The 27,135-nt window shown below is 43.4% G+C and overlaps 2 protein-coding genes across 9 annotated transcripts in view; one reads left to right on the top strand and one right to left on the bottom strand.

The window, feature by feature from the left end:
* Positions 1-1,921: 1,921 nt before the first annotated feature.
* ADO (2-aminoethanethiol dioxygenase) lies at positions 1,922-6,107 on the bottom strand. Its single transcript, XM_008270085.4, has one exon. It carries the CDS (start codon positions 5,776-5,778, stop codon positions 4,966-4,968), a length of 813 nt encoding a protein of 270 aa, XP_008268307.2. The 5' UTR covers positions 5,779-6,107; the 3' UTR covers positions 1,922-4,965.
* The window catches only part of LOC127484203 (uncharacterized), a 256,632-nt gene continuing 235,592 nt past the window's right edge, over positions 6,096-27,135 (top strand). For all 8 annotated transcript variants that reach the window (XM_070057710.1, XM_070057714.1, XM_070057715.1 and 5 more), the window contains exon 1: positions 6,096-6,288. In XM_070057710.1, coding sequence (XP_069913811.1) covers positions 6,096-6,288 — 193 coding nt within the window. The remainder of the gene's footprint in view (positions 6,289-27,135) is intronic.

Below are 27,135 nucleotides of genomic sequence, written 5' to 3'. Positions count from 1 at the left end.
GGTTAAGATAGGACTACACCAGCCTTAAGAAAATATGAAAGAAAATCCCAGTTAGATAGGTAAATAGGGTCCTATGGTACCGGATAATCACTGGCAAAAGAATACACGGTGGGGTTCATTTACTGATTGACTTCTGTAATGAGTTTAAATTCCACCAAAAATACTCAATTTATCCAGCAAACAGATCATGTCTTTGTGAAGTCGTGTTTCCAATCTGGGTCTAAATGTCATTTAAAGTCATCCAAGGCTCCTGGTTCTGGTTCCCTACACAGACATAGCCATGCTGGAGCACCCACAGTTGAGCTGCACCTGAAAATCCCTTTCTCTCTGTCCTTCGCTGCTGTGATGGCTCCCTCAGACCTGGCTGATTGGTGACTGGTATTTCAGAAGAGCTGATGGTCATGGCTATTCCTGGAAATCACCCTTGCCCCTACCAGCAGAATTTGAAACCCAACTTGTGGAGGAATTAGCCCTTTTCTTCTAGATCCCCTCTATCCCTGGTTCAAGGATGTTGAATACCTCTTTCTATGACTAACGGAGATTTTCAAAACTTCAGTGTCAGTTTTCTAGTGACTGCTGTTTTTCCATTAGATTCATTTTCCCCAGCTTTGTCAGCATGTTATCCTCCTTGCCTGTCCAATTCTGGTAAGTACACAACAATGCCACATTTTAATCATGTTTTTAACAAAACACATCCCTCACTAAGATTTCATTGTAAAAATACAGTATACCCAAGTTTTAGAAGATACATGTACTCATCTCAGGGAATTTTTAGAGCATCTCAATCAAGATAACCTAAACCACCACTTTATAAATGTCATTTAAGACAGAAGACATTTTGATGACAGCCAAATTGGTTACGTAATCACTTTCACCTTAATGTGGGCTTGGTGAGGTAAGCAGTACACCATCAGGAACACCTCACCTCATTGTTTTCGCAGAGCCAACCACGTGGCTTCTACTCTTTAATCAGATTTTGCTGTCTACTTAAAACATTCAGGACACTTCTTATAGGCCTCTCATTTCTTACTTTATTCAAGAAAAAGTCGTAGGAAGTTAAGTGTGCTCCTTTTGCTCCCCGATGTCTGCTTTTCAGGATAATGTTATTGATGTTTCATTGGTACTGTAATTTTATTAAAAAAGAACTTCTAGGCAGTAATTCCTTAAGATTCATAATGCTTTGGGGATGGTTCAATTCATATTAAAACAGGTCAATTAAACCTAAGTAAGGTTTTCAAGAGTTCATAAACCAGGTTATTTCATTTCAATATCCTAAATGATAGAGATTAAGGCAAATTGTTTTGTATATATTACAAATAGCTTCACTGACAATTTAACAGCTCAATAAAAAAATTTTTTTGTGGGAATGATTGGTATCAACATTATAATGCTGCCAGCCTAAACCAGAATTAAGAAATACCATGGGAAAAGGAAAAACCAACAAGGAAAGAAAATATTTAAATCCCAAGATTCTTTTCTTCTAGGAGCAAAGCATTTTTGTTTTCTTGTATTAGCTTATTTCCTTTAAGTTAAATACAATTTTTTTTTCAGTTACAACAGAAGAGTATAATCAGACATTAAGTATTTTAGAAGTGTTTTCAGTCACACTGTTCCAAAGCTCACTCTCCAGAAAACTACTAACTTATTTCCTTTAAGTTAAATACAATTTTTTTTTTCAGTTACAACAGAAGAGTATAATCAGACACTAAGTATTTTAGAAGTGTTTTCAGTCACACTGTTCCAAAGCTCACTCTCAAGAAAACTACTAACTTTGTTTCTGTAACTATGTGGAACTTAGAAATCACCACTTTTTAGTATGGCATAATCTTACAGTATAGACTGAACATTTAACAGTAACCAAAATGTAGAGATCATAACAGGTAGTACTGAACTTTTCCATTTTGCAATAATAAGCTTTATCTCTAAACAACTTTAAGCATGCCTTTATTTTCCAATAGTGTTACACTGATTTTAACATTCCCGAATCTGAATACTCAGAGATTCATAAGGGCTTAACAAATGATTTCCTTCTTTGACAGCAGATACCTCATATCAATGGAAGCAATCAGTGGTCAGTTTCTGTATGTAAAATTTAGACCTGCACAGTTATAGGAGTAGCACTGCCCTCGGGTTGGAGTTGAACAGCAACTGGCAGAGCCCCATGTCAAATACACTGCTTCTTCGTTGGGCAGTAATGTTAAAGTACAGGAATCGGAATAATTTGGAATAAAGTACCCACTCCAATGGAAAAAACACATAGTACTGAAAAATCAGGCTACCGTTTTCATTAATAAACAGCAGTTGGTGTAAACGCAATCCATTCAGATCAGATTTAGTAAAAATCTCATACAAGTAGTAGGTAGCTATACAATTCTGCATTGATATACCTAGAAAATTTAAAAGCTTCAGAAGTATTTATACAATTTCTCATCACGAGAAGGAATTATTGCATTTATTATTCAACAGAGGAGTTAAGTGATTAATATCATTGTGCTCATTTAGTCTTTCCTAGGGGAAGGTCTTTTATTCCACAGTACTTGCTAAAATAGAATCTATATTGCAAGACAATATGGAAATACAATAGCAGCACATGAAGTCAGTCATGACTAAGTTTATGCATAGAGGTGCAAGGTGTTCTGTGCATTTTGTCTTTGCAATGAGCATATTCTTGCCTTAGCGGCTCCCTAGAACAAGTTACATTCTGTTTTCACCATTAATTTACTCAGAATTTATGAATCAAACATTTCCCTGTTCTAATCGAACTAGATATATTGCTGTTTTGGCCTCAAGCAATTTCAGTTACTCTCTTGAAAAGCACCTTAGTTTTTTCCTTCCAAATTGCTTGTAATTGAGAACTCCATAAACATTTTCATAATGAAGTCTTTCATAATTCTTCTCTTTATTCTTCCCTGGTGTCCTATCCCCAGGATGAGTGTTTGCCGGCCACTTTCAAATATCCCAGGTTATATTATAATATATACATCATTATCAGCAATCTTTGCAAGTCAACCAACTTTTTCCTACAATTTAATTCAAAGGTGAGTATGCCATTGGTAACCACACACATTTCTTACTGTGTTATGAAAGAAATAAACACATCTTATTTTGTGAAATTTTCTAAGAAAACCATCATTTGCATATCTTGAGTCTACTTTCAAACTGAGTGGCATAAAGAGCTGCTTCAAATTGCCTCCAAGGCATTTAAAACCACACAATCTTAGCAACCCTGGAGGAAATGCTTGGTAGTATGCCTGTGTTAGGTTTTACAGCATAGTGGTATGCTGTGTTGAACAACAACAAATCAAGAATTTGCTTCTTACTGTTTTAAAAACTGGGAACAAAATACTCCTTCCCCCTGGGTCTCTGCCACCCGGTGTGCACAAAGAGGCAAAGGCACAAACTGTATCCCTGCCGGGAGAGCAAACACTGCACCAGCAATAGCCAATCTCCCTTTATCACACATAGTGGCACTCTATTGCCACCTGGGCAAGTCAATCAAGAGGGCTTACACAACAGATGGGCAGACTTGAATGTGTTTATTTCTACAGTTTGTTTTTATTAAAAGTTTTGTGAAAAAAGGAATCCTATAAATAGTAAAAAGGGGGAAACAGTGCTCCATGGCCTGCAATACAGGGTGTCAGTATTATCTGTAAACCAAGTAAAGCTGCTCAATCAATTAAAGGACAAAACACGAGTCACAGAGAGCACAGCACGACTGTTCATTTCCAGAGGTGGGAGTGGGAAGTGTTTAATCCCAAGTTCTGGTGCCCTAGAATGGCTGGTGGTATAGTTAGCTCTCAGTTCTTCAGCCTTGATTTTCTGTGCCTTCTCTCTTTCTACCAAAAACCACATTAGCTGAAGCAAGCCATTGCTCTCCCCTGTTGAGGCACAGGGTTGAGCTAACAATGCCAGCAGCACAGCTTGATCCCTCAGCTCCCCAGAACATCAGCATCCCCGAGAGCAAAAGTAAAACAGTCATAAACCTAGTAATTATTTTTACAGGAAGATATCGAAGGTAAATGGAATTCAACAGCTGGCTAGGGGTGTTTTACATTCAGTCAGTGGAAGCATAACAGATCCAGCCCCCCGAATCTTCTGGTTAGAAAACACAGAATTACCCTATCACTTCTTTAAAACAAAAAAGTCACTTGAGAATACTATAGTCTTTGCATGAAAAGTGAATCTGCAACAAATCTGCTCAGCTCACAGATCTAGGGGACTCTGGGGGAAGAGAGGTCCAAGTGACCATCTGTCACCCAGGGATGCAAGTGCTGAATCTTTTAGTGGATGCTGCCTGAGTGAACCGGCTGTGGCTTGCAGGCAAGGGGAGCAAAGAAATCTTGTCCTCTGCATGCATAGTTATGTATTAAGGATGATCCCCAAACTCTGAAAAAAAATACCAATCTCACGAGTAATTAATTGGGAAAGATAGCTCACTTTAAAAGCAGCTCATGTCTTCCAACTGAGCTTTTAACAAATGACCTGAACTCAGAACAATTCAAACCACTGGGTCGTGCACAGTTAAGTCAGAACTGTAAAGAGTACGTCAGGAGTGAAAAAAAACCCCTATTTACTGGGTAGGATGGGGGGAGCGGAGAGAGGAGAAAACTATTTAGTGTGTCTCGTATAGAATGGGGCACAGGAGGCCAACATTGCATTATGGCTTTAGGATGGAAGCGCTTCAGAGAGTCCCTCCCTCCTCCCCCAAGCCCAAGCCCTGGTGGCAGTGGCAGTCCCAGGAAACAACCTAGCCTCGCGCCCACGCCGCCCCCCCAGTAACCGTGCCCGGTGGCTGCTGTCCAGTCGCTCGTGCTTCCAAGGAAGTGGCTTCAGCTCATTCCAGTAGATCCAACGCCCAGCCTGGGGGGTGGGGGACCGAGAGAGCCCTTGTGGTGGGTCGCGGTGGCCAGTCCGCAATCTGGGAAAAGGACATTTTGGGCCCACCGCTCCTGGGCGCCAGCGGCTTCAAGGGAAGACCTTGGGACCTGGATAGGGCTCTCCCTCGCACCAGAAGTCATCGGCCTGCGGGGTCTCCAGGAGCCACACCTCTCGGGGCAGGTCACAGGCCGAGCCAGGGGCCTCCTTGGGCCTGACGGGCTCCAGCACCCGGTAATAGTGGCAGTCCCGGCCGTCGTCCGGGTCGTAGGGCGGAGCTAGGATGTCCAGGAAGGCGGCGGGCCCGTCCACAGCGTCGATCTGGTGCAGGTTGTCCCGGTGCGGCGTGAGCAGGCAGGGGCCGCTGGCCTCGGTGTACTCGGCCCGCGAGCGGAGCACGCCCGGCCGCACGGCATCCCGCTCCCGGGCCTGCAGCGGCGGCTCGAACTGCTGCTCGGGCGGCAGGGCCCGCGGCCGCTGCCCGCCGCTCGCCTCCAGCTTGTCCATGCAGCTGATGCGCACCTTGCCGTAGAGCACCTTGAGCATGCCGTGCATGCCCGGGTGGTCGTGCAGCGGGATGGACGTGCCGCTCTTGAGCAGGAACACGCCCAGGCTGAAGCCGTCCGTCTCATAGATGTGCATGTAGGTGACGGGCGGCAGGCTGGGCGGCAGCGGCTGCAACGTGGCCTTGCGCGGGGCGATGTTCAGGTCCTCGGCGCGGACCTCGGTCAACAGGCTCTTCAGCTTGCTCAGGTTCTCCGGGAAGCCCGGCGGCATCGGCGCCTCGGGGCCCGACGCAGCGCCGCGCTCGGAAGCGCTGCGGCCGCCCCCGCTGCCCCGGAAGGTGAGGCACGCCTGGCGGGCGATCCGCTGGATCAGGGAGGCCATGTTGTCTCGGGGCATGCTCGGCTGTTCCTCCGCGTGCCGCGGTCGGCCTCCTCCTTTCCTCCGCCCCTTGCGGTCCCCGGCGGCCGCCACGGCTGCCGGCAGCCCTGAGCGAGGCGGGAGGCCCCGCAAGTACCGGCCCGCCGGGCGCGCGGCTCCGCCAGCGCCGCCGCCGCTACTCTCAGCAGCCTCTCGCCCGCAACGGCCTGGCGCGCTCGCCTGGCGCCCGCTCCGAGCGCGCACGCGCACGGCCCACTCCCCGCACTCACGCTCCGGGAGCAGGTACCCGCCGCGCGGACGGTGCCAGGCTTTGCCTTACGCCCCGTGCTCCATTCATGCGGCCCGCACCTACGACAGTGGCCGGGCGCGCTTGGGGCTCCGCAGAGCCTACCGGGACTTGTAGTCCGGTCTTCCTCCTGAGTTTCGAGAGAATTCGCGGAGTCGACTGGAAAAGGGGAGATATATTCGGCCTGTGGACACAAAACAACCTTTTCCACGGTCACAAAGTGTCTTCTTGTTTGGAAAAAGGTAAATTGAGGGCACGTGAAGTAACCCCTTGACTACAACTCCCAGCATCCCCAGCAGGCCGCGGTAAACGCACTTCCGGCAGCTGTCCGGCGAAGTAGCGGAGGCGCTTGGCTATTGCAAGAAACAGGGCAAGAGGGTCGTTAACCTTCTGGCGCCGCCCGGGCCTCGTCAGCCCTCTAAGGTCGCCTGTCTTTGGCCTTGTCCCTGGGAAGGAGGCTGTGGCGTCAGCCTTAGCTCCTTGTAGCCGTCTGGGCAGCGGTGTCTGCCAGTGAGGTTGTAGGGCGGGGCTGTCGTAATTGTCTAAGTTTCTTAGGAGGTGAGGGGGTCGAGTTGGTCCCTGGTGACCGCCAGTTACTCAGCACAGCTGGGCCCAGCTGTTGTTTGCATCAGCGCCTGGTGACGCTGCTTTTTTGGTTACAGAGCACACTCGTTTTTTGCTGGGAGGACTTGCGAGGCCATTTGCTGCTGTCACAGATTTTTGTATACCAATTGTTAGCAAACTTTGGTTTGCCTGAGAAGCACCTGCTTCAGGGAAGGGAGTTTGTTTTATAAGTGCAGATTCTGGTTTTCGCTAGAGGTCTGTTGACTAGATGATTGTGAGGCGTCCTAGCAGAAACAATGGCGTGCAGCTATTGAGAAGTTAGTTCACGACACAGAGGTATTGTTCTCTGAGAAGTGTGCTGACTTTTGGCAGAAGTAGATGATGCCTGGAAAAACAGGACAGTAGATACCATAACTTCAAACTTAACCTGAGTTTGAAGTCTTTTTGGACTTTGAAAGCTAAACATGGGTTTCCTGCACATTTTGTATTTGGAGTGGCTCGGTAAATCATCTCTAGTTGAGATAGGCCTGCTTTTTTAGTGGGTTATGTAACCTAATGAGTACTCACAATATGCCAGGCACTGTGTTAAGTGCGTTATGTAATGAATGTTGTACTAGTTAATCCTCACAGCAGCTCTTGAGAGGTAGGCACTGTTACTATTATTGCCAGTTTGCAGATGAAGGAAGAAGTTACAGGAGGAGAGTGGCTAGTAAGTAATCAAGTGTAAGTACCAAAGCAGAAATAGTTCCAAATTTACCAAGAACAGCAGCTTGAATTGGTATAAAAAGCACCAAATGGGGAGTTATTTTTCCAGGCTGCCGTGCCACTTAACAAGCTGTGTGTCTTTAGGCAGGTGCTAGCCTTTCAGGTCATCACTGTATTCGTCTGTAAAATCCTGGTGTTAACAGTTCTGTGAATCTTAGTTATTTATGAGAAGCCCCTGGGGAGCTTCGAAAAATTAAAAATTTGGGGGTCACACCCCGGAGAATCTTATTCAGAAGACCTGGAGTAAAACGTAGGGTTTTTATTTTTAAGGTGTGCCCCCAAGAGATTCTTGATAATTAGCCCAGTTTGGGAACCACTGCTAAATCTGTAGATAGTGAGCTCGCTCTTAATAGTAGGTGTTTCTAATTAAGAGGGTAATTATTTGCTTTCTGAAAGAATTCTTGGGCCGGCGCCGCGGCTCACTAGGCTAATCCTCCGCCTTGTGGCGCTGGCACACCGGGTTCTAGTCCCGGTCGGGGTGCTGGGTTCTGTCCTGGTTGCCCCTCTCCCAGGCCAGCTCTCTGCTGTGGCCAGGGAGTGCAGTGGAGGATGGCCCAAGTGCTTGGGCCCTGCACCCCATGGGAGACCAGGATAAGTACCTGGCTCCTGCCATCGGATCAGCGCGGTGCACCGGCCACAGTGCACTGGCCGCGGCGGTCACTGGAGGGTGAACCAACAGCAAAGGAAGACCTTTCTCTCTGTCTCTCTCTCTCTCTCACTGTCCACTCTGCCTGTCAAAAATATTTTTTTACAGGTTAAACCATCTACCTGGTTGAACCATCCCAGAGGTCCTTGCTACTCATCCTTTGGTATAAAAGTTCAAAGTTTCCAAAGACTACGTCTATCAGAAACATCTGAGGGTATTTGTCCAAAGTACAGACTCCCAGATCATGTCAACCCTGTTGCATCTTATCTTTTGCACATTAAAGTGTTTATGTACTGCTGAGGGTCGACAGGGCATGTGATATATTTTAGGTCACACGCAAGCTACCTCCATAATTTCTTGTGATGTTTCCCTACAGAACTTCACTAATGGATGAGATTAACTCCAGGGGATTTTGCCTTTTTTTAAAAAAATTATTTTATTTTATTTGAAAGGCCGACAGATCTTCCATCTACAGGTTCACCCACTAAATGGCCACAATGACCAGGGTGGCAGCAGGGGCCCAAGTACTTGAGCCATCGTCTGCTGTTTTCTCAGGTACATTAGCAGGGAGCTGAATCAAAATATGGGATGCTGGCATTGCAAGTGGTGGCTTAACCAGATGCCCCACAATGCCAGTTCCCACGGGCTTTTGCTTAAGAGCCTCTGCTTTGCTGACAGTAGCACTGGGTTTCTGTTAGTATTACAATCCTTCCTTTGAATGCTCTTTATTCTGTATTCCTCAATGTGGCAGTAAGCACAGTGAAGACCAAAAGAAATTCAGAAAAGGGGACAGACAAGAAAGAAGTGAGGATGAACAAGCACTAGGAAAATACATGGCAGAAACAAGGCTTGGGAAAAGCTGGGGTAGATGGAACTCATCACTTGATAAATAGTAAGTATTCACTGGATGCCAAGTATCGCTCTAGGCTTTAGGGACACCGTAAGGAACAAGGTGTGAATTCATAAGCAGTTTACCTGCAAATATGTGTGTATGCTTGGGAGGAAGGTATGCTGTGATTTGTCTTTGTACCCCAAAAGTTCATGTCAGAAACCTAATCCCCAAATTCATATGTTGAAGGTATTCAGAGGAGGGGCCCTTAGAAGTCATTAGGGTTAGTTAAGGTTATCAAGGTGGGGAAACCCCCCTGATGGGTTAGTGACTTTGTAAGAAGAAAGGACACCTGCGTTGACTTGCCCCTTCTGCCTTCCCACGTGATACCCCCTGCCACATTAGGAAGCAGCGAGAAGGCCCTTACTGGGTACTGGGACTGTGTTCATGGGCTCCCTGGATTCCATAATTGTAAGGAATAAATCTGTTCTTTATATATTACCCAGTCTCAAGTATTGTGTTGGAGCAACAAAAGACATGTTGCTAAACAGTATGAATAATTGAGCAGCAAGATTTCAGAGATAATTTATGGAGACAATGAAACAGGGTAATTGGGCAGTATGATATGTGTGTGTGTGATACGTTACTTCCAATAAGGTTGTCAGGAGTGAGCAGAGTAACAGTTGAATATTAAGGAGTTGACTGTGGGAAAATCTGTGGTCAGAGCATTCCGAGATCAGGAAACAGCTTAGGGTTTGTTAAACAGTGCATCAAATCCATGACTTTGACCAAGTAGGGAGGAACTTGGTACTAATGGGGAAAAGGATGCAGGTCTGTGGGATTAGACTACATGGTGAGTTTCAGGTTTTCTGGAGGGGAAGAAGTTGGAGAGGCAGGGCAAGGGCCACATTATGTTGGCTATATAGACCATAGGAGGGTTTTCCAGGAGGTTGTAGGCTGTGGTAGGGAGTTGGGTTTTATTACTACATTATTAGTGTATTGAGAAACCTTTGGGTAGAGGAGTAACTTGACCTGTTTTACATTTTTTAGAGGTGGGTGGTGGCACAAGTGTAATAGTGGGGAAACCCGGAGTGGAGGCAGTGTTGCAGAGGAAAGTAGAAAATCAGTGTCAAGGTTGGGAATCTTGCAGGTGCAGCCGATAGGACTTGCTGCTGAACTGTTGCTTTGGCAATCTCCTTCAGGTTAAATTCTCTCCTCATTTTCTCTTTCATGAGTTGACAGTTCTGTGGTTATAGGGAAGACTAGTAAGGCTTAAATCCCAGCTTCTCCCCATGTCTATTAAATTTAGGCATGAGGGAAGCACACAGAAGCATGCGTAAAGCTGAGATTTTTTCTTCCTTGGGACTGGAAGAGCCCCTAGCCTATATCACTTTAATGCCACCTGCTCGTGTGTATGATCTCGTCTTTCTTTGGGAGCTAGACATGTATCTTTACTTGTCATCCTTCTTTCCTCCACTTTATGATGACTTAGTTTTCCTTAATTCACAAGATAAATCATCTTCGATGTTTGTACTTTTTTCAGAATTCATTTTGTCCATCTCTTTTGGTCATACTAGGACCAGTTGAAAGAGTATATGTGTATGGGCCGGCGCCGCGGCTCAATAGGCTAATCCTCCACCTTGCGGCGTTGGCACACCGGGTTCTAGTCCCAGTCGGGGCACCAGATTCTGTCCGGGTTGCTCCTCTTCCAGTCCAGCTCTCTGCTGTGGCCAGGGAGTGCAGTGGAGGATGGCCCAAGTGCTTGGGCCCTGCACCTGCATGGGAGACCAGGAAAAGCACCTGGCTCCTGGCTTCGGATCAGCGCAGTGCACCGGCCGCGGCAGCCATTGGAGGGTGAACCACCGGCAAAGGAAGACCTTTCTCTCTGTCTCTCTCTCTCACTGTCCACTCTGCCTGTCAAAAAAAAAAAAAAAAAAAAAAAAAAAAAAAAAAAAAAAAAAGAAATGAATGTCAAGTTATGGGAAAAAGTAAGTAGTTGCAAAACTAGAACTGGAGGCATGGCTGTGTCACCAGGTAGCCCGTTGACCTCACTAGACCCCAGTTTCTTCTCAGCCCATATGCAGGATGGAGACAATTACAAGAACAATTCAGACAAGTCTAAGTTTACATATATCATTTGTCTAAAAGTTATTATACTATAACCTGGTTATCTCTGTCTGTTTCCACCAAGATCTTGAAAGTAACTGAGCTGCTTCCTACTCTGGTTTAACCTTGAATGTTATCTGTCATCATGTCACTGTGGTGCATGGGCTGCCTAGTTAAGTAGACCAAGCCTAGGGGTTTTTCGTGTTCGGGTCAGATTTGGGGTATGCACATTGCAGAGGATGTATTAGGGTGACACAAACCAGAGACATCATTTTCTGTCATTCTGTAGACCAGAGCATGTAAAAGTGGGGTGGAAACTGATTTTTGTTTTCCTCTTCTTTTCCGAGGTATTCCTTCAGGCAATGGGAGGCAAGAGAGAAAGGAAGTAAAGGTTAGGAGCATGCAGAGGGAGGTCAAGCCGGGGAAGGTGTGATCTTCACAAGTTATTACTGAAGATAAATTTTTGCTCTGCTCAGCCTGAAGCACTGCCAAAGGTCAGGTATTATCAGTTTGGGAGGTGATTTAAGATTATAACTTCCCCACTACCAGTTTGATATCAGAGTTCTCCTCTTCTCCTTTAAGCAGTGTGTTTATTATGACGCCCAAAATAGTTGTGAACTGTAAATTAAATTCAAACACACTTTACCTCTCTTAATTAACTACCCCCCATCTCGTGCCCCCTCCCTTTTATTCCTTTAAGAAGACATCAGCTATCTCCACCTCCTCCGCTTCCCCATCTGTCCTTTTCCTCCTAGCTGAAAGAGATATTTTTTTACTTTCTATTTATTTTAATTAATGGATTTGAATCACAAGTGGTGAAACAGTTGATGTTCAGCTTCAAGAGGCAGTGAAAGGGAAAATCATCTTCCTTCACTTTCCAGAAAAGAACTGTATGTTCACTGCTGGTGCCTGCCTGAAAAATGACTGCGAAAGGGGCAGGATAGCGTTCCGAGCTCTGTGTTCTACAGGGGGCAGATGCCATAGTCCAGAATAAAGCAGAGTGAAGTCTCTTTAGAATGCAACTGTGCTTTCTTGGGAAATGGCCTCCCAAAAGGATGCATAGTAAATGGTACTTTATGGTCATGGACCATCTATTTTGGATCGGATCTCCTGGGGACTATATAGAGGATGTAATTAGTTGTTTGAACACTGATTAATAAAACCCACCGTAAGTTCATTATATGTCTCTCTTGTTGGACAAGGCAACAAAATATAATACCTTTTATTTAAAGCCTGTTCTGGAGTTTTCATCTTAAAATACATGCTGGGGCATTTGGCTGACTTGACATAAATAGGGACGGTATTACATGTGTTTCCTCGAGGAAGCAAAATGACATTAATCGAGACTTTTTTTTTTGAGAGAGAGAAACAAGCAAAACCTTGTACCTTGTATTCATAGGTTCACTGTTATGGCATTTTAGAGAAAATGTGAGAAATGACAGTCCAGTTTCAATGTGGAGCAATAGGAATGGACATGGAAGAATAATGGACTTGGGCCGGTGCTGTGGCATAGTGGGTAAAGCCACCGCGTGCAGTACTGGAATCCCATATGTGTGCTGGTTCAAGTCCTGGCTCTCCACTTCTGATCCAGCTCTCTGCTATGGCCTGGGAAAGCAGTGGAAGATGGCCAAGTTCTTAGGCCCTTGCACCCACATGGAAGACCTGGAAGAAGCTCCTGGCTCCTGGCTCTGGATTGATGCTGTTGTGGCCCTCTGGGGAGTGAACCAGCAAATGGAAGATCTCTCTCTCTCTCTCTCTCCCCGCCTCTGCCTCTGCCTCTGCCTCTCTGTAACTCTGCCTTTCAAATAAATCTTAAAAAAAAAAAAAAAAAAAAAAAAAAGAAGAATGTACTCAGGGGAGATCAGTGTTACTCCTGGTCCTGGCAACTCTGCATCCCATCTGATTTTGGGCAGCTGATTTACTTCTTGGAATGTGAGTTCCCTGATGTATAAGGTAAAGAATTTGGTTTAGATGATTTTTGAGAGAGAGAGACAGAGACAGACAGACACAGAATTCCCATCTGCTGGTTTAGTACTCAGATGCCTGCAACAGCTGGCTGGGAAGCGAAGCACTCAATCCAGTTTTCCCATCTGGTTGCAGGAACTGAATTACTTGGGCTATCACCGCTGCCTCCCAGGGTCTACCCCCGCTGCCTCCCAGGGTCTACCCTGGGAGGACGCTGAAGAGCTGGAGTCATGAACAGAAACTGGGAATCAAACCCAGGTACTGCCATGTGGGATACAGGAGTCTTGACCTCTAGGTAAAATACCCACTCACTCCACAAAAGACACTTTTCAAATGTACTTTTGAAAATATAACATGGAGAGAATAATCAATAACATGCATACAATGACTGTTCTCTTAAGTCTGTGTTGTCTCTTTTATGTATTTTAAAGTGTGTTTTCCTGGATATACAATTTTCAGTGTTTTTTTATGGAGAAACTTCTTTTTTCCTTCTAAGCATAAATTATGATGCAACGAGAGTGCCATATATTGCTGTTGGGAAAAGCAAAACATGCCTTGAGTTAACTACACATTTCAACAGGACATGCTGTGGTAATTGACAACCAACATCACAGTGCATAGAAATTCCTGTAAGGCAGCAGAGCTTTGGTTTAATTAGATAATTAGCCCTGGTCAGCCTGTAATAACTGCACAGGCAATTAGCAATGACTTTGGGCTGCTAAAGCCCATTTTTCCTCTTTTGTGTTCTTTTGCTGTCATTAACAACTCGAACTACTGAACAATTTATATCTTCACACTAACAATCTACTTTATTATCATCAAACTCTTTGCAAAGGATAAAGCAATGAGATCTGACGTTGGTTGTACAACATTAAGTAATTATGTTAAGTAATGCCATTTATTTGCTTAGCCATCCTGCTGCCATATTATGTCAGACAAATAGGTCTTTTAGAAGCCAGTGCACACTCCATGATTTTGATGATTGCTTTATTTGTCAAACCCAAGCAACTAGCAAAAGATGTACCTCAATTTGTAGTTCTTTCTCAGTAGCTTTCAGTAGACTTGAATAAAAGAAAATTCTACAAGTCTACCAAAACCAAGACTCTCAAAAAAGAACTGTTATTTGTGGCTTAATGGTTCTTGTGTATGGAAGCTTAAGTTACCTTTCAGTAAATGAAATCCCTCATTTGCCTGTCTTTTCCTATTTGGGAACAGTTTTCAGTCTCAGAGAGGACAGAAGAAACCATTAGGTTTTTCCTCATATCTTTCCACTTCAAGTCTTTCCCATCCATCTACTGCTTCTTAGGGGGATGGCAGAATAGATACAGAAAAAGGCAGTTGAAAGGGCTTTCAGAAGAGGAGGAGCAGGAATTACCAAAAAGTGAAGGTCACTACTAAAACCCTAAATATGGATGTCACGAACATGTTTGTGTTGCTCTGATTCTGGGCATATAAATGGAAACACTTCATCACATTTTGGTAAGAAGTGGGTTTTGAATATTTATTTGTTTATGAAGAAGAGAGGAGAGAGACAGATGAAAACAGAGTATCCATCCACTTGTTCACTGAAAAATGTGCATTTTAAGCTTCTAAGGCAGTTTGTATGCCAATAAAGATCACTGGGAATAGCAGAAAATGATCTGATCCTATTAGAATTTATAAAGCCCCCTTAATATACAGAGTGTCCTTAGTGTTCTATTTATTAATAATCTAATAGGATTTGGGAGATTAAATACAATGTTGGAAAATTAGCCAATTAATATTGGCTGAGGAATTAATTCAAGAAATGTATTATTAATTAAATGTATAAACAGAAATTTCTTATTAGAATATGAACATTGGTTTAAACATTTAATTTCTTATCTTGTGACTTCCCATCTGGCTGATCTTGGAATTTTTTTTTTGTCCTGGTAATGCAATAACTAGCAATTAGAGTTTCAGAAATGCCAGTTTTAATCACAACTTCCACTACCAAAATAGAAAAACTTACATGAACTATATAAAGCCTCTTCATTTTATTCAATTGACTGTTTTGAAAAATTCATTTAAGTAATTCAGAGTCAGGATTAATATATCCTAGCAATGTTAAGAAAATAGTCCACATCCTTCCAACTTAAGGACATTTTAGTGCTTTGAATGGACACAGTAATATCACTGGCATTGATGTTTATGTCATCCAAAAACTGTCTAGTAGTCAGCTCACATTGAGAAGAGATTCTCAAGTGCAATGCTCTTGACCATTGGGGTTGGTTGAGTCTCTCTTGCTACGGCCATAAGTATCTCCATATGCTGCCAAATATCCCTGTGCCAAGGGTGGAGGTATAAAATCTCCTCTGGTTGAGAATCAGTGATACAGAATAAGACTTTGGCATTTTTTTCTTTAAAAACTTTTAAATATAAAAAACAAAGTTCATTGAATTTAGATGTCTAGATAGTCTTGTAACTCACGTCTTAGTAGAGACAAAATAGTCAGAACCTTGGTGAGTTCTGATTTAGAATGATTTCAGGAGCCACTCTAAAAAAGCCTCCTGCTCCCAGATTCTAATTGAACTTCCCAAGTGGTCTGCTATAGTGTTGACAGTTTCTCCTCTTCGAAGTTTGTTCCTTATATTAAAATACAAATATTCCCAAGAGGAGTAATCTTTTACACTAAAACTTAAACTTCAATTTTCATTTAAAAGCTATCATATTATTAATACATGCCCACCTTTCTGCTTATGACAAAGTCTTTCGGAAAGAGGACCAGAAGAAAATTACCTGGGCATCAAGAGTTGGGGCGAGTGGGAAGCAAGCATTTTTGTGGGAAAAGGAGTGAGGAAAGAGGTAGAAAGCACCAAAGAGATTCTTCAGACCATAATTTTAATTGGTTAGCCTGAGATGGTTTGCCATGTTTAAGTGTTTGGGTTGTTTTTCTTTCTTTTATTTTTTATTTTCATTATCATTTTATTATATGAAAGTCAGAGACAGAATTACACAGAGAGAGAAGAGGCAGAAAGAAAGAGAGGTCTTCCATCCGCTGGTTCACTCCCTAGCTGACCACAACAGCTGGAGCTGCGCCGATCCAAAGCCAGGAGCCAGGAGCTTCCTCTGGGTCTCCCACCTGGGTGCAGGGGCCCAAGCACTTGGGCCATCTTCTACTGCTTTCCCAGGCCCTAGCAGAGAGCAGGATTGGAAGCGGAGAAGCTGGGGTTCTAACCAGCGCCCACATGGGATGCCAGCACTGCAGGTGGTGGCATTACCCGCACATCACAGCGCTGGCCCCTGGGTTGTTTTTCTAGTACTTCCTGAATCTGCAAGTCTTAGTTTTTTATTTTAAAAAATATTTATTTATTTTTTATTTGAAAGAGTTACAGAGCAAAGGGTATACACACACACACACACACACACACGGGGCATTGGGGAGAGATCAATCCCATCAACTAATTCATTTCCCAGGTGGCTGCAATGGCTGGGACTTGACCAAGTGAAGCCAGGAGCCAGGAGCTTCATCTGGGTCTTACCTTATACATGCGTGGCAGGTGCCTAAGTACTTGGACCATCTTCCCTTTTTTTCCAGGCCATTAGCAGGGAGCCATCTGGACATAAACTGGTGCCCAGTTGGGATGCTGGTGTCGCAGGTGGCCACTTTACCTGCTCTACCACAGTGCTTCCCCCTAAATCCTATTTTTTTAAAAAACATGTTAAGAAGCAACCAAGGTGTTCTTCAGTAGGTGAGTGGATAAACTCTTGTACACAGAGACAATGGAGTATTTATTTTTCAGTACTTAAAAGGATTGAGTTATCCAGCTACAAAAAGACGTGGAGAAAACTCCATGTTATTAAATGAAAGAAGACAATCTGCAATAACTACATACTGCATGATTCTAACTAAAGACACTCTGGAAAAGGCAGAACTGTAGACAGTAAAAAGAGCCATGGTCATCAGGAGTCAGGGAAAAGAGAGGGATGTGTCAGTCGGAACACAGTGGATTCTTAGGAGAGTGAACTACTGTGTATGAGATTATAATGGTGAATACGTGTCATTGTGCGTTTTCCCAAATCTATAGGACATATACCATCAGGAGTGAGCTGCAGTGTAAACTGTGGCATCTGGGTAACGATGTGTCAGTGTAGTTTCCTCAGTTGTAACAAATGCCTGATTCTGGTGGGGAATGTTGGTAATGGTGGAGACTGTATGAATGGAGCAAGGTATATATGGGAACTGTCTGTGCCTTACGCTGTATTTTGCTGTGAACCAAAAACTGCTCTAAAAACCAAAATCTATTAAAAAAAAGTTAAGATTATACAGATAACATAGTAGTAGTTTTTCAAAAATGTAGTTTCTTTGCTATTCTGTGTTGGATATACCATGTTAATTTTGAGAAGTTACTATAAATGAAATGAGGTTAGGAGAAGTATTGAGTAGATCATCTGGTATCTAAGTCTGAAATCTGCGCTGATGGAGGGGGAGAACCTGCTTTTCCTCCCTTGTTGGCTAACAGGTTAGTGGCTGGCAATTTCAGACCTAAAATATAGATCAACAGATGGATGCCATGGTGGATGGCCCTACTTGTGGAACTCACAGCCTCCCATCAGTGTATGTTCAGGCTGATATTCAATTAAAAAAAAAAAAACCATTAAACTTCTGAATGATTGTAAGACTGCTCCATTACAAGGAACTTTCTAAAGCACAGGGAGGACGTGGATGTACGATGGCTGGCGTACTGGAGGTGGTGCCTTAGCAGCTGCCTCCACTGCACTTCCATGTCGTCCACAGGTTTTCACTTGTCCAGGCTGGGTTTTTGTCTGGTTGCCTTTCCTTATGGAATTACTACATCATGGTACCCAAGCCATGGCCAAACTCTTAAGGATAGGTTCTGTTTTTCTTTTTCCTATCTAGTGTCCATTGACTCTATTTCCTCACTTCTTCCTAAAATGAGGGGGCCAAAAATGCATTGCAGATCATAGTTGGGTTTAAAGAACGGACATCTCTTTTTCAAGGACCTGCACAAAGCCTGATTAATATCAGTGCTTCACCACTCACTATGTAAAGTTATGAACTCCTTGACTAGTTACTGATCTTGTACTTTCTTAGTGGTTTAATTCAACCTATTTTCAAAAGTCAAACTGACCATCAAAGTAGAAACGTTGTTTGTCTCACCATTTCTTACTTTTGGTCTATATAGTTCAACATTCTGCATCCACCTCACCATTTGCTAGCTTCCTTTCCTCAAGCTGGACTAGAAGTTCCTCTTTTGTAGTTTGACTTATGTGTACTATGCAAGCAGTTGACATATCTGACTGACAAATGTTCATACTTGTCACATTTGGCATACTTATCTAATATTTTGTTTTTACTTCTTTCAATCCAGATTTTCCTACCTGCTTTAACATCTAGGTAGTATTTGATTATAAATAATAGCAACCACATTATACTAACACTGGTAACCATGTGAGCATTTTTCTTTAAATAATTTGCTTTAGCATCTTTTTCTTCTTGGAATACAGAGATGTATGCAAGTGATCCCAGTCCTGCTTTTAGATACTATTTTCTGGTTCCCAGTAAGTTCTCTTCTGCTTCATGCCATGCATCTTACCGGGCTAGAAAAATATGGTTACCAGGCTGGCGCCATGGCTCACTTGGTTAATCCTCTGCCTGCGGCACCAGCATCCCATATGGGCACCAGGTTCTAGTCCCGGTTGCTCCTCTTCCAGTCCAGCTCTCTGCTGTGGCCTGGGAAGGCAGTGGAGGATGGCTGAAGTGCTTGGGACCCTGCACCCGTGTGGGAGACCGGGAGGAGGCACCTGGCTCCTGGCTTCGGATAGGCGCAGCGCTGGCCCCAGTGGCCATTTGGGGAGTGAACTGACGGATGGAAACCTTTGTTTCTGTCTCTCTCTCACTGTCTATAACTCTACCTGTCAAATTAAAAGAAGAAAAAAAGAAAAATATGGTCACCAAAACCTATAAGAGGTGAAGTGACGGAAGTCCTAGAGCTCAGGAAGGTGTGGGAGGTTAAAATGGTACTCCCTGACCATTTCCTCACCACTGGGAACTAAATTCCTGTGTTGGCATGTACATTTCCTGAGGACAAAGACTACATCTAACTAACATACTTTGAACCGATCCCAGCATGATACCGTGAATATCTTCATGGATGTTAGTTACTGTGTGGCTTTCTCCTTTTGTCCTTTTCCAGGATGCACTCTGGAACACACTCCTAGAAGAGACTGTATATAATTGGTGAGCATGCTTAAGGACAGTACTGCAGAGGAGGGAAGAGAATCTGGAGCAGAGGTGTTACTTTAATGTGTGCTTTGCCCAAGTGATGAGAAGAATGAATTCTGAATTTCCTTCCTCTTTTTTCTTGCTATTACAAAGGAAAAAAACAAGAGAGGTCAATGTCTTATTTAAGATTTCTGAGCATCAGGTTTGTGATATTAAAAATGAACTCTCTGAGAAAGAAGCGAAGCTGAGAATGTGTGACTGGGGATAACACCACCACCTTCTTGCCTTCCTCTTCCTGGTGAGGGCCTGCAGGGGCTTTTCTGAGTCTGGCTGCAGATGTAGACAGAAAGGAGCACCCTTGTCCAAGTATGTTACTGCCTAGGGAACAAGCCCTACCAGAAGCAGGTAAAGCATCCTTGGATGAGACTGCCTCCATTTCATGTCTCCTGCTGGTGCTTTTGCTTCCTCCAAGGAAGACAGGCCCTCTCATGGGTCCCTCCCAGGTGGTTGGGAGGGCTGCTCCTGGAAGGGCCCAGTGGGTAGGAGAAGAGAGCGAAGCTGTGACATCTTTGATTTCCCAAGAGACTTTGGAAATAGGGGAAATTATCTAATTGGTCCTTACCCTTAAAGAAAAGTTAGGTGATGTGCCAAAATGTATCACCATGGAAACGAGCACATAAGTCACCAGGAGACCTTAGAAACTCAGGTTCCAGTTACCATGCATCATCAGAGTAGGGTGTGGTTTGTGAAGAGACCACCCTGGGATGGCTTCTGGGACACAAATGCACTTTGAAGGAAACTGCCTAATAGTTCTTCAGTGTCCAACAAATAGACTGATTTATGCTGTAAACCGGGGATCCCTCCCCCATCTTACTTTCTTTATCTCAGTACCCACCTTCCTTACACACATGCCCAGAAACACTTGCTTCATCTCCCTCTGTGCTCAACATTTGGCACATTTCTTCTGGAAGCCCTCTCTTCATTTTGGTGTTGGCCCCACTACCCTCTCCTGACTCCTGTCTTGGTTCCTTCCTGGGTTCCCTCTGTGCTTGCTCCCTGCTGCCCAGCTCTTCAATGTTGCCATCTGATCCAGAGGATCTTCCTCGTCCTTTCCAAGGGGAATGGCAGTTATTCCTCACCTCTACCTCGTGAGCCGAATATGTTTACTTCTTTTGCCTCCTCCCATCACATTTCAACATTCCTCAAACTCCAATTCTCAAGCAAGGTCCCCTGTATTCCAGGCATGAGCCTTACAGGAATGTAATTTGCCAAGTCATTCCTCAGCTTTCACTAGGCAGTGATGTTATAGAGGTACTGTGCTGCTTTCTGTGGGGAAGTCGTAGGAGATACACCTCCCTGCTGGTGGGGAGATTATAATGAACTCCAAGACAAGACACACAAGGGCGAGAGTGAGAGGAGCCACAGGTGATGGGGATCTGCACCAATACAAAGGCAGGCTGGGGCTCACAAAATACCTACAAGTCCACACTAAGCAAAATGTGCTAGGAAAAGCTTTTCTGGGGTTGTACAGCTTGATGGAAGTATCCATGCAAGAATTGGGAGAAAGCTTATGGGAAGGAGACTGGAGAGGATCCAAGGGCCCAGCCTGTGTCTTCTTGCCTTGTGCATCTACACAACAGTCAGGTGGCCTTCTGTTTGGAAACATGTGCATTTGTGTAGCCCACAGAGGCATTGATTTTGGTTTACTTAATGGAATTCTGTCCAACCTTTGGGTAATACTGCGCCAACTTTCCCACAAGAGCGTCCCCTCCTTTGTGGACTCTCCCCACCATTTGGTCAGCAATGTTTTGTCCCACACAGACATCTACCCTGCAGGGAAAGAAGCCCGGAGCTATGCACTATAACTGAAAGCTAAGGATATTCCACAAATCTCTATTTGACAAGTTTTATTTTTAAATGCGCAAATGGACTCTAGACAATGGTGTAGTTTTCTTACTGTAAAAATGAAGCAGAGAGAATTTTCTGCCTAAATGAACGGGATGAGTGGAAATGAGTTTTCCGTTTAGCCGATGAGTTTTCCATTTAGCCAAAACCCCATCTAGATTGCACGGCTTAGGCGCACTGCGCTGATCCGATGGCAGGAGCCAGGTACTTACCCTGGTGTCCCATGGGGTGCAGGGCCCAAGCACTTGGACCATCCTCCACTGCACTCCCTGGCCACAGCAGAGAGCTGGCGTGGAAGAGGGGCAACCAGGACAGAATCCAGCGCCCTGACCAGGACTAGAACCCGGTGTGCCGGCGCCGCAAGGCGGAGGATTAGCCTAGTGAGCCGTGGCGCCAGCCGGCTTAGTCTTATAATAAGGAATGTAGGAAGCCTGATTGAGGTTGCTATTTTTATCTTGACACTTTGGTATCTAACTTCTAATTATTTAATTCACAAAGCACACATCATGCTGCAATGTTGATTTTTTTTTTTTTTTTTTTGTGAAGAAACTTTGTTTTTGGTACCTCTTACTGGTTGTGGAATTTTCACATTTTAGCAGGTGACTATTTTAGCATGTTAAAATTATGTTGGTATAGCAAGAAGTACTGCTGGTGGGGATAATAGGTTTATATAGCACCAGTCTTCTAGTACTTCTGGTTGTAGGATTTGGGACTCCAGTTAGATTTGGTGGTGGTGGATAGATAAAAGAGAAATAATATTTTTATAGTGAAAAAAGTGAAGTGCCTGGTAGCCTTTTTTTTTTTTTTTTTTTAAAGCCAGAATTACAGAGAGGTAGAGCCAGAGAGAAGTCTTCCATCTGCTGCTTCACTCCCCACTGACCGCAACGGCCAGAGCTGGGCCGATCTGAAGCCAGGAACCAGGAACCAGGAGCCAGGAGCTTCTCCCCAGTCTCCTACGCGGGTGCAGAGGCCCAAGCACTTGGGCCATCTTCTACTGCTTTCCCAGGCCATAGCTGGGAGCTGGATCAGAAGTGGAGCAGCCGGGACTCAAATTGGCGCTGCAGGCTGGGGCTTCAACCTGCTGTGTCATAGCACCAGCCTCTTGGTAGAGTTTTTAACAAGTCTTTTTGAAACAAAGGGATCATCTGTGTATAATAGTTCACTAAGTGTCAGAAGGAAGATGAAGTAACGATGTGTTGTTCAGAAACTGTAAGTAATAGTTTTATTTTATAACGTGGCTCATAATCTGATTGTCTTCTCTAATAATAGCTTGTGCTTAGAGAGAAGCTTTATTTTTTAAATTGCTTACATCATGTTAGTGACAACAGGCTTTCATGTTTACATGCTTCATTTACCTGATATTGTTAGGGAATGGAGTTTTCCCCACAAGAAAATATGTTAGAAAAATCAATTAGAAACAAGGAAAGTTATTAGTTCTGAGTTAATAGGAACTGAGACATTTCTACCTTTGATTTAGTTATCCATTCCTTGAACAAAATATCTGTTACATGCTCGTTCCATGTGTTAGGTACATGGTACCTCTGAGTGAGGGTATAATGATGACGAGACAGGCAAAGATTCTTGTTTGCATAGAATTTATATTCTAAGAAGTGGAGGAGCACAGAGTACAAAGAAATAAAGCAATAAGATAATGTCAGAAAGTGCTAAGTTCTGGGATAAAATTAGCAGAGTGACATGATAGTAACTGGGTAGCTACTTTAGTCTGGAGCATCAGAGAAATCCTCCGTGTGATTGTAGCCTTTGAACTCAATTTGAAGGTGAAGGAGCTGGCCATGGTAAGATCTGGGCAGCAGGGTCCTGGCAGAGGCTGTAGGTCAGGAATAGGCTTGGTAGCTTGAATAAACTAGTTTTGGGGTACCCTTTTTTAGAGTATAGTAAATGTAATTTTAAACTTTATTAATAATTTGTACCTCCCATCCTTTGATACCCCACTTTCTCCTGGTATTATTTTTCACTATTTACCATCTCAGTGAATCATCCTCGAAAAACCCTCCATCCCTTCTTGTTGCAATAGCCTAGGAAGAACCAAAGAGGTTCCAGGTAGACATGTGTGATGTAGCAGTGGGGAGGGGACAGCAGAAAGGAAGTTATGTGCTCTTAGAGGATTAATTCCTTTCTCCTTACCTGAATTTTCAAGTTTAGTGCCGTGGTATCTATCCAGATACTTAGAGTTCACATCATCTACCCTCTGTCTCTTTCGTTTCATCCCACACAACTTTCCTTTGTGAGTTTATTTATTTATTTATTTATTTATTTATTTATTTATTTATTTAAGATTTATTTGAAAGACAGAGTTACAGAGAGAGGTAGAGGACAGAGAGAGAGGTCTTCTATCTGCTGGCTCACTCCCCAAAAGGCCACAATGGCCGGAGCTGTGCCAATCCAAAGCTAGGAGCCAGGAGCTTCTTCCGGGTCTCCCACATGGGTGCAGGGGCCCAAGAACTTAGGACATCTGCCACTGCTATCCCAGGCCATGGCAGAGAGCTGGATCTGAAGAGGGGCAGCTGGGACTAGAATCGGCACCCATATGGGATGCCAGCGCCTCAGGCCAGGGCCCTAACCCACTGTGCCATAATGCCGGCCCCCCTTTTTGAGTTTTTATTTTATTTTATTTATTTATTTTTGACAGGCAGAGTGGACAGAGAGAGAGAGACAGAAAGAAAGGTCTTCCTTTGCCGTTGGTTCACCCTCCAATGGCTGCCGCGGCAGGCGCACTGCGTTGATCCGATGACAGGAGCCAGGTGCTTCTCCTGGTCTCCTATGCGGGTGCAGGGCCCAAGCACTTGGGCCATCCTCCACTGCACTCCCTGGCCACAGCAGAGAGCTGGCCTGGAAGAGGGGCAATTGGGACAGAATCCTGCGCCCAAACTGGGACTAGAACCCCGGGTACCGGCGCCGCAAGGCGGAGGATTAACCTATTGAACCGCCGGTGCTGGCCCCTTTTTGAGTTTTTAAACACAGTGGCCTGCCTCTGGATCTGTGTCCTGGCTGGCTAACAGAATGTGTAGACCTGTATGAACTGTTTGCCTTTCACTTGGACTCTTAGCAGCCATAGCCTTGAGTAGAAATAGATTTTCTCCCAACTTTTCCCTCTCCCCTGATCTGTCAAAGGGGCTATTAAAAAAAAAAAGTTCAAAGGATCTGGATGACTTGAAGGATCTTGATTTTTAGAAAGTGAACAACAAACATTCCAAAACTCCTTGCATTTTTCAGTGAGATATTAGTGGATGAAAGTTATATGAACCTCTGTCTAAGGCCTTTGGTATGTGTTAAACATTTACACAATAATGCAATAAGATTCCCTCAGTATTTTAGAAAAACAAATAACATGTTATCTGCTTGGTTCAGGTGATAAGGTATGATTTAGTTGTAACTCCAGTAGCCCTGAATCAGTTTCAGTGGTGCTTCCAGAATATTGAACAGTTGATTCAAGAGTCAACCAGTCAAGCAAGTTGCATATGAGTCAACGAAATAATCTCTTATTGTTAAAATAGTATCTAGTCACTATTTCACAACTGAAAATTCCCCTCTTTTCCGCACCCATTAGTCAAGCTTCTTTTCTATTTAATATTTAAAATAAACAGTTCAGCTCTCTAGGGGCCCTGGGACTTCCCCGGTGCCACCAAGTGTGAGGTGCCTTTTCATACCTCTGTGCAGGGGAAACCCCATTCTGGGCAAAGGGCCAATTTTAGACCCAGTAAGCTAATTAAGAAGATTCGGAATATAAGGAGCCACAAAGAAACAATTACAGGAAGGAGGCAAATAGAGGAAAACATTACCCGAAGCTGTTGCTCTGATCGAGTTTAGAGTTATCTCACTATCTTAGAAAGAGGCATAGGGATTAGTGGAAGTGACAGTGTGGAAGTTAGGAAAGGATTCTTATTTGTGGGAGGGGAATTAATGGGTAACAATTTTCAGAAGAAAATAAGGCCATTTTTAAAATGACCAAAGATTTTCCCCAGAAGAAGGAAAATTGGTCTCAAAAACCTCTTAACCACAAGACTTGATAACAAAAACCAACTCCAGTGGTTCTTGGCAATCATATCTCCTATTCTGACTCCAGCTGCAGAGGATTGTCTTCCAGGGGCCCTGCCTGATGGTTATCTGACTTTCATCTAGCTCTTGTGCTAGAGCACCCACTGTTGGCCACATGTGCCTGGGTACTGTGATTGGCCTGAAACTGGCTTCCTCTAAGGCATATCCAGTGCTCTTCCTTTTGACATGTGACATGTTTTTTCCCTTCCTCATAACTTATTCTAAATATTTGAAGACAACCAATTGTCTTACAACTTCCAAATTTTTTCCTCTGCAGGCTAAGCGTATCAGATAAATCAATTCTCTTGTTTTTGGCTTTTGCTGTCCTTCTTACCCTTTTTGGAGCTGAGTAAATTTGTGGAGGTTTTTCATGAAACCCAAGTCTACGAATAAATCATGAAACCTATGGTTTGAATGTGTCCCCTAAAGTGCATGTGTTGAAAACTTAATCCACATTGCAGTGGTACTGAGAGCTGAGACTCTTACAAGGTGATTAGATCCTGAGGGCTTTGCAGTCATTAATGGATCAATGCTATTATCACTAGAGTGGGTTCCTTATAAAGGGATGAATCTAACTCCTTTTTCTTCTCCATCTAGTTCTCTGTCCCCCTTTCATCTTTGCCATAGGGTAATATAGCAAGAAGACCTTCATCAAATGCCAGCACCTTGATATTATACTTTCTAGCCTCCAGAACTTTGAGAAATGGATTTCATTTCTTCATAAATTACCTGACCTATGGTATTCTGTTGTAGCAACACAGAACAGACTTAGATAGTAATCCTCTAGAAAGAGTCATTGAAACCCTTACATTGAAGGATGACACTCTCTGTTGATACTGATTAAACCACTGGCCTTTTTTGTTACACATACTTCCTTGGTGGCTTATTATGAACTTATGCTCAGAAGAGATTTATTGTTTAAGATTTGTTTTAATATGAGCCATTATAAATTAGCTTTCTCTCATCATTATCTACAATTAAAAATATGTGTGTATGTAGTATATGTGTTTATATATTTCATAAATATATAATTAGTTGGGGTGGCAGTTGAATTCAAGGGCAAATTTGCAATTTTCCTGTTAGTGTTATAACATGTATATTAGATAAACATGCTTTTGGTGCCTCTGCCCCAAGTCATTAGTATGGATGTTTCAATGGGAACCTTGCAACACATAACAGGTGACATCCACCCATTTATTTGCTATGACTATTCAACCTCCCAAATGTTCGACATCCTCCTGTTACCAGCACCTCACTGTATTTTCCCATCTTGTCTATGGGACATCACCAGATACTTCATAAATTGCTTTGCTGGAAAGAAGATGTGCAGATTCTATAATATTTCCTTGGTGTAATTACTTATTAAAGGTGAATCTTCCATGACTTTGTGGATTCTATTGGTCCCTTTCTGAACCGAATTTCTTTCTAGTGACTATCACTTCAATTTTTATGTGATCTAAGAAACCTCAGGCTATATTCCAAGTTATTGTTTTGATTTCCCCATTGTGCTCAGCTTTATGCCTTCTGTTTTTAAAAATTTGTAAAAGAATGAGCTTGATTATTTCTAGCATTATTTTGGAGTCATTTTTTTAACACCTCAATCCAGGATTTCTCAAGAAATAATGTGCAGTTTCTAGATTCCACTTTTTCCTGTCCTGTGGTGTCCCCTTCTTTTGAAACCAGGGGCTTTGATCTATCCTTAGTTTTTCTCTTTGATTTCCTAACTATGGATCTTTGATTACATCAGAAACATTTTTTTCTTTTGCAGGGAGGGTGCATGGATATAATTTTTCATACTTAAATGAGAAATTATTTGTGTAAAATCTATCTTAAACTTCATTGTCCTCTTAATAGTAGCCACTTTCCTTTTTATGTTTGGAAAAATGTTCTTTTTGATAAGATGAATGCAAAATAGCACCAACCTAATTTACTATCCAACCTTATTCACTGTATGTTCCTTCAAAAGACTGTTGACTGTTTCAGTCTCCCCATCTCTCCCTTAATCTCTTCCCACCCCAGAACTCTTCCAATGAAAAAAATCTTTACAT

Source organism: Oryctolagus cuniculus, chromosome 15 (assembly GCF_964237555.1).
Source record: "Oryctolagus cuniculus chromosome 15, mOryCun1.1, whole genome shotgun sequence".
Lineage (NCBI taxonomy): Eukaryota > Metazoa > Chordata > Mammalia > Lagomorpha > Leporidae > Oryctolagus > Oryctolagus cuniculus.
The sequence above is the reverse complement of the archived record's forward strand: the minus strand, read 5'-3'. Positions and strand labels throughout refer to the sequence as shown.